This window comes from Sinocyclocheilus anshuiensis, unplaced genomic scaffold, assembly GCF_001515605.1.
Source record: "Sinocyclocheilus anshuiensis isolate Anshui unplaced genomic scaffold, SAMN03320099.WGS_v1.1 scaffold517, whole genome shotgun sequence".
NCBI classification, from domain to species: domain Eukaryota; kingdom Metazoa; phylum Chordata; class Actinopteri; order Cypriniformes; family Cyprinidae; genus Sinocyclocheilus; species Sinocyclocheilus anshuiensis.
In genome coordinates, this window is record NW_015536535.1 from 1,926,803 (window position 1) to 1,935,004 (window position 8,202).

At 37.2% G+C, this 8,202-nt stretch overlaps 1 protein-coding gene across 6 annotated transcripts in view; it reads left to right on the forward strand.

Moving 5' to 3' along the window:
- Nucleotides 1-3,005: 3,005 nt before the first annotated feature.
- The window catches only part of LOC107695599 (lipopolysaccharide-responsive and beige-like anchor protein), a 274,449-nt gene continuing 269,252 nt past the window's right edge, over nucleotides 3,006-8,202 (forward strand). For all 6 annotated transcript variants that reach the window (XM_016495624.1, XM_016495602.1, XM_016495617.1 and 3 more), the window contains exon 1: nucleotides 3,006-3,764. In XM_016495624.1, coding sequence (XP_016351110.1) covers nucleotides 3,633-3,764 — 132 coding nt within the window. In that variant the 5' untranslated portion in view covers nucleotides 3,006-3,632. The remainder of the gene's footprint in view (nucleotides 3,765-8,202) is intronic.

Sequence of the window (8,202 nt, forward strand, 5' to 3'; positions counted from 1 at the left end):
GAGGACCCGATCATTTAATCTGTTCAGTCAAGTTTCTGTATCAATCATAAAACAAAAACGAAATTAAAAACTGAAATGACTAAAAAAATTGTAAATCTCAATTCGTTAAATAAATAGTTCAGTAAATTAATTACTAACATTCAATCCTCTTGCCCTGTTATTCTTATCATTAAATAATAATAATAATAATAATAATAATAATAATAATAATGACAATCGTTTTATTTTTATTGTTGTTTATTATTATTATTATTATTATTATGATGCTATTAAAATTATCATATTGCATTCCTTATCGTTTCCAAAGGCAAAACTGCACAGATGAATATCATAGTTATTTAAAAACATTATCTTTCACACTGTTCTTTAGAATCTCAAAAACAAAAGCTCACACTTCACTCATTCACAATAGCTGCATAATTAAAACTGACATTATGCATTAGCACAGGGTTTTTATTTGCACTGTATCAGGCATCTTTAAATAGCTGCGACAAACACTAGTCTGTCCTGTTATCTTTGAAAAGAAAACATTTGGAAGGAGGGTAAAGAAGCATTTTTCTTCTTTGATTGCAATTTTTGGTGTTCCTTCTCGGTGTCAGCCTTTAAGCCGGAGACAGGCTGACGTCATAGCTTTTGCATCTCTTCTTGCTAGGCGCAGAATACTGTTATCTTGGACCTCCCCTGAAACCCCGTCTATTTCAGTTTGGCTCAAAGATTTGGTCTTTTTTTTTAAAACTTGAAAAAATTAAGTACAATATCAGAGGTAGTGGGGGAATCTTTTTTTTGAAAAATGGCAACAATTTATCACATTCTTTAATGATTTACAAATCTTAGACGTGTATTGAGTGGAGGTATATATGTATACCCCTTATTTTATTATTATTATTAATTTGTTTTATTTTATGTTTTATGTGTTTTTTTGTATTTGTATTTTTTGTTTAATTTTTTTATTTTAATTTAATTTAATTTAATTTTTTTCAGATGTCATTGTGTTTTAATTGGGGATTGCTTTGTTGGGGCTGGGTAGGGTCGTATATGGTGGGTGGGGTGATATAAAATGTAAATGCAATTTGCAACAATAAAAATTCTATGGTAAAAAAAAAAAAGAAGCATTTTTCTGTCAATTTATTTCTGTACTGAATGCTTGTTACTGAATTTATGTATGCATCTGTGTGATGTCAGTATAAAGTTCAGTGCCTGTGTGACAAATGGTTCTTTGTTGCTACAGAGTCTAGACCTTTAATTCTGTGGCCCCGAGAGACTGTATTTAGAGTCAACAAAGTCAATGTGCTGCTGACTCCTTGGCAGCGACTCAAAGGGGCCATGAAACCACACTTTGAATATAATAAGACAGTGAGCACATTTATTCTTGAATATAGTTGAAAAAAAATTCCTTAATATTCAAGACTTCTGCGCTTCTAGGCTAATGGTCTGTCTTACAAATTAAAGTTTACATAGATATAACTCGTTGTATGTGAAAATTTGAACACTTAAGTCTAAATGATCATGAGTATCTCAAATCTGAACTCAGATTTAGATAGGTGAAATATCTAATTCTTTAAAGTCACAATGAAAAAGGAGAAGCAACTTTACTTCTGATGCACATCTGAATGTAGTGGATTATCAAAACAGGAAAAAAAAATGAATGGAGGTGACTCGTTTCTATCTATTGGTTGTTGATTGGATTTTGAGTTGTGGGCATTGCACTCAAAAATTAATGCCAGCTTGCAGTTGCTTGTGGAGGGATGGGGTTTAAGCAGAGTAAATGATTAGAGAAATCAGGCATATACATCACCAGCGAGAAGTCTGTTGCTTTTATTGAAAGATCACGTTATGACATTGTGATTAAAAATTACAAGATAAAAAAAAATGAAACGTGGCTGAATCATCAATAAGATCTATAACATGCATTAAAAATATAAAGGGTGATTTTTTTTTATTTCATGCACACTTAAATGGATAGACTCAATTAAATTCCATCATTATTTTCTCACTGCATACTCTACAGAACACACACACACACGCACACACGCACAAAAAAAACAAAAAACATATATATATATATATATATATATATATATATACATATACTTTAAAAACACTGAGGTCCAAACAATTCACTTTTATTGTATGGACAAACAAGCAAATAAACAAACAAACACTTTTTTGTGTTCCACAGAATAAAGAAAGTCATGGTTGGAATGACATGAGATTGAGTAAATGATGACTTAATTTTTAAGTGGCAGGAACAAGAAATCATGTGGTCTCAGGCTGGAATGGGCAATCTACATATGATTACATTTATGCATTCGGCAGATACTTTTATCCAAAGCAACCTACTCTGCAAATAAAGGTAAACATAATAATAGTAATAACTATTATTTTAATAATAATTATTTAATTAGTGCTACAGGAAGGCTAATATCTGTATTTAAGCACAGCTGCAGGTTCTCTGTTCTTCCAGAAGTTATCTCACTCTTGACATGTTCTTTTCATGCTTAGTTCTTTTTTATTTGTAAATAGTTTGACAGACCACTGAAGTACAGAAAACATAAGAAAGTACATATGATTCTTATATTGCACAGTGCACATTACAAATATTATTATGAATAACGATAACACATTCTTTAATAGGCTACAGTAGTTTGATACAACACTGATACATTAGGCACCACGCAACCCACGCAGTTTCGTGGGGCCCATCTGGAACGCGATTTCTACCGAGGGGGACTTCCCTGGAACGCTTGCTTAGGGCCCCAAAAGTCTAAACATGCCTCTGCTTTGATATTAATAAGTTAAATCTTAGTGCAAACCACGTTTCTAATGAATGCCAGGCTTTTATTATGTCTCTATGTGACAAGTGCATTATCGTAAACCACCACAACAGCGCGTCCCTGACACAAGATCTCCAGTATGGTGTCACTCTGTCCTAACAGGTCTAGCACTTGACACACCTGAGCCCCCCTTTCTCGGCGCACTGCGCATGCGCAGCTCTCTCACGCAGCTCCACTGTCATGGCGGAGACGGAGCAGAGTAGGAGCTGATTCAGGAAGAGATGGCGCTGTAAAGTGGGTTACCACTGAAACTTCACTCCAACAGTTCCCACAGGGACCAGGAGGATTGTCTTCTCTTTGGAGGGACCCCTGAGAGCCAACGTCGGACGTTCCTTGCCTTATATTTTGTAGTTTTTTTGCGTCTTGTTCTTATCGGTGCGTCTACCTGCGCGGAATCTCTTCAGCACCGCTGTTTCCTGTTTGACACTCGCAAACACTTCAATGACATTGTTGTTTAGATATCTTTCCTTTAAGAGACCGACAGAGATTGACAAATATTGTGTTTCTTATCTGGGCTCACCACAGCGCGATTTCGTCCTCCTTTGGACAAGTTAATAGCCGTTTTTCCTCTCTACAGTAGAACAATTCCTGTCAGTCAGGTGTAGTGACATCAATTGACACTTCCCGCCGAAAGCGCGAGACACTAACGTATAAACTGGCCGTGAATGGAGACCAGGACCTGTTTTTCACCTCTGTCAACTTAACGAGAGCGATATTTGCCATACATTTCTCCATAGTTTAACTCGGCTGTAGGGTCAAACAGGTGTCGCACCTGTTCCCCTCTCACCTGACTCCGTCATGGCGAGCGCAGGTGACAGCGCTGGCGGGATCCCCATCAGAGGAATCCGCATGAAGTTCGCCGTGCTGGCGGGGCTCCTGGAGGCTGGTGAAGTCTCCAATCGGGACATTGTGGAGACGATCTTCAATCTGGTAAGCTGATTAAAGCCTTTAAATAGAGATTTTAAAACACCGTGGCTGGACAAGACCAAACCTTTAGACTCTAGCTGTTACTCTAACTAAGCTTTTAAGTTACAGTTGTATGGCAGAAAGTGGAGCGGTGCTGCTTAATGGTTAAAAGTCAATCCCATAAGGTTGAAGTATGTATTGCCCCCATTGTGTCCTTGATCAAGACACTAATGTCAGCTGACTGAACCTGTAGTAAGTGGCATGTAAGTCAACGTGGATGGAAGCAGCTGTCATATAAAGTGATGTGACTGTAAAGAAAGGCAATGCACACTTTCAGAAAAAAAGGTACACTCTAAAAAAAGCTGGGTTGTTTCAACCCAACTTAGGGTCAAATATGGACTAACCCAACTGTTGGGTTAAATTTTTACATTACATTTTTAACCCAAACGTTGGGTTAGTCCATATTTGACCCAAAGTTGGGTTGAAACAACCCAGCATTTTTTAGAGTGTACCTTTATTAGGGTACAGCAGCTTGTCACTGGGGTATGATCACAACTTTGCTGAAAACCCTGTTGTACACGATCTTCCACATGCCTCTATGCCCTGTGATTGGTAGTCCATTATTTTTTAGCAAGTAAAAAGCCTTTTAGTACAATTTTAAAAACATCCCCTTTCAAGTAATCATGGTACAATAACTGTACATAGCTGGATTGAAGCCATGTAGGTTTGTATGTTTTGCCCCCCACAATAAAAACAACAGCACTTTAAACATAAAACTAAGCATTAAAAGATCATTTTACTTAGACATTTTATTCAGAGAAATATTGTGACAACTTATATTTATATGCATTTTAGCATTGTGAGTAGTATGTTATGTTGTTATAAAAATCTCAATGATATATATTACAAGCTATCAGAATTCCATCTTACTTTTTGGCCATTTCATCTTACTTTGTGTACCAAATTGCGGATTTTTTGGGCCTCTGAATAATATTGCTTTTTTTTTCTAAAATAATAAAGACTATTATTTAATATGTCAGCCTTTACAAGGTTACAGGAACATCTTTGTACCTTATTTACCCCTGCAAGCTTCATAGTAGTACCTTAAAGGTACATATTACTAATATATAAAGGTATATACTAATATGTACCTTTTAGGGACAGATAAGATACAAAGTCAGAAAGTACTGCCCCAGTGACAAGCTGTTGTACCCCTAAAGGTGTAATTGCTGCACATTGTCTGACAGCGTAGGCTATTTAAGTACCTGTTTTATAGCATGGATTTTATACAGCCAATATACAGTTAGATTTTTTTATACAGTATTCTTAAGCAAAGGCATAGGATGATTCAGTAAAACTCAGTGTTATACTGTTCATTTGAAAAAGCATTTATTAAGGGGCTCTGTTTTCTGCTGCATTAATCTATGCTGTGTTTCTAGCTATGTGGTGGTGGTTGATCAACCTGTTTCTAAGTGCACTGCTTGTTTTAGATAGTTTTCTCTAGGGCTGCACGATTAATCGCATGCGATATTTAACGCGCATCTTATCAGTAAAGCTCCCTGCTCCTGTCATTGCACAGTTCTTATGTGAAGCTATTGTCCATTAATCCATGATGAAGGATTACAGGGTGTGAGGAAGAAACCTGGGTTGATTTTTTAGCAGTGACCTAATGTTCACCCTCATTGAAATGATGGCAGTGCTCTGTCAGCTTTAAACTCATCTTGCAGTCTCCATTGAGTATGCATGGTACAAAATCAAATGTAGAGAGCAGAATGTCTCGCATAGTTCTTATTGGCAGTCAGAGTTCACAGATCACTTCAGCACAGCTCCATGATGTAATAACAGCTCTTTTCTGTTGACCAGCCCCAGACACGAGGAAGTCAGTAGCACTTTCTGGAAATTGCACTCTTTTTTCCCTCCTCCCACGTCCACAAGTGAGTTGAAAGCCCCTGTTATACATTAGCTGAGTTTCAAGCATGATTGAGCGGTCTGTATGTGACCCACATTGTAGCTGAAACTGATTGGGAGAGGTTTGCTTGGCAGGTTTTAGTGTTGTGAAATGACATTGAAGAATGAATGAATGAGAGGAAGAAGGAAGTAAGAAGCGTGCTGCAACAATGCACTCTACTCTGTTGCTGATGTAACACAGCTGAGAGGCAGAAGACATGCTAGATATCATAGGTGACATGTAGCCTACATGCAGTTGCTCAACTCTTGCTTCTAATATAGGGCTTTATAATTGAATGCAGTGCCCTTAAAGGGTTAATTCACTTATAGTGCAAAATGAAAATTCTGTCATCATTTACTCACCCTTATGTTATTCCAAATGAGTATGGATTTTTAAATGTTTAGAAGAATTTATGCGCATGTTCATGCATTGAAAATGGAAGGGGACCAGGCCCCAAAAAGGGCAAAAAGCACCATAAAACCATCATAAACATACACTCTAAAAAATGCTGGGTTGTTTCAACCCAATGTTGGGTCAAATATGGACTAACCCAACTGTTGGGTTAAAAAGTTAATTTAAAAATGTAACCAAAATTTACCCCAACAGTTGGGTTAGTCCATATTTGACCCAACATTGGGTTGAAACAACCCAGCATTTTTTAGAGTGTACTATATTCCATGTCTTCTGAAGCCATGTATTATAGCTTTTTATGAGAAAAAGACTGGTATTTAAGCCATGAAAATTAAATCTATAATGACACTTTAAAGGGGTAATATCTCAAGCAAACAAATATTCATTCTTTCATTCTTTTGCAAAGAGCTTGATATATATTAGGACTCATTTTAGTTTTCAAAATTTGACATCATGAACAGAACGATGAAATAAAATTACATAAAATGATCCATTGATAATCAGCAGCTTTGTGATGTCACAGTTGTGTGGAGAGTAATGTAACAGCAAGTAAGGGCTGAGGTTTATGCACTGAAGTTATTTTTAACAAGGTCTGATCCCTTCACTCTGATCTTAACAGCACATCTGTCACAATGTGTGTGGCTGTTTATAAAGTATGTGGGAATTAAAAACTATATTTGACATCACAGCAAACTGGTGTGAGAGCACCTTAGGACATCACTCAGTCAGCGCTGATGCTCATTTCACATGCAAAGGGGGATTTTTTAAAGCTGCAGCAACACAAAATGGACTGTTGAATTTTAAGAATTAAAGAGAGGGTTCAAACGAATATGATATCAGAAAAATGCATGGTATGACCTGTTAAACACGATGTATGTTCCCCTGTCGACCAAAACTAGGTCTTTGATTCATCTCCATTTTTTAAATTGTGTATTAGAGCATGAAAGCAAAATAATGGGTTGTGCCAGCTTAGTTCGATTTGCTGTTTGAGATGTCCAGCACATAGATAGAAGCACAGTGAAATACAGCATTACTTACAGCTCAGAGATAGATTCGTCATGCTGTCAGAGTGCACCCATTTAGTGTTAGTCACTATGAAGAATTTCAAGGGATTAAGAGGGGTTTTGGCACGAGAAGGCCAGCATGGGGAAGAATTTAGCGCTGATTGACTAAATCATGCAAGAGTGCAATAGGTGATTATAAATAAACTAACACTGTCCTCAATCTGTAGTATAAGGGAGAAGTAGCATTTAAAGTATGAATGAGTGGTGCGCAGAAACTAACAGAGTTGTAGCCATTTTACAATTCAGTAAAACAGTAACACTTTTTTTTTTTGTGGTTACTGGTACATTTGCATGTACATGTCACAGTGCACTCTAGAGCGCAACAGACAAATTCTGGAAGTAAACACTCCATTCATTTTCTCTTTAGTGAAGACAGACCTGTTGTGAGCTCCAAGGTTGTTAAAGGGGTCATATGATGCTGCTAAAAATAACATTATTTTGTGTATTTGGTGTAATGAAATGTGTTTTTGCGGTTTAAAGTTCAAAAAACACATTATTAAATAAACACATTATTTTCCACATACTGTACATTATTGTTTCTCCTCTATGCCCCGCCTTTCTGAAACACGTCGATTTTTACTCATCGATCTGAAAAGCGAGGTGTGCTGTGATTGGCCTGCTATCCAGTGCGTTGTGATTGGCCGAATACCTCAAGCGTGTGACGGAAATGTTATGCCCCTACCATACTGTGATGCCCTGTCCGGCCGGAGCGACGATTCAAAAACATGAAAACCCATTATAAACTAGGCATTTGTTGCATCCAGTGGGGACATAATTACGGATTATAATGACTTATACTGTCTTTTTACGCATTGTGTTGCATCGCGCCGCGTAAACATAAAACCATGTCTGCATTTGTGATCGGAGAAATGACAAACAAGCGCTACTCTACACTACTCAAAACTCGCGTTTGAATCATCAGTGGCAAATCCTTCAAATGAAAACGTACTTACAGTCTGTGAGTCAGAACAGCCGGCATTGTAGTCTACTCTACCAGGATCAGGAAACAGTCCTCCATAAAATGCGCTGCACACATCTG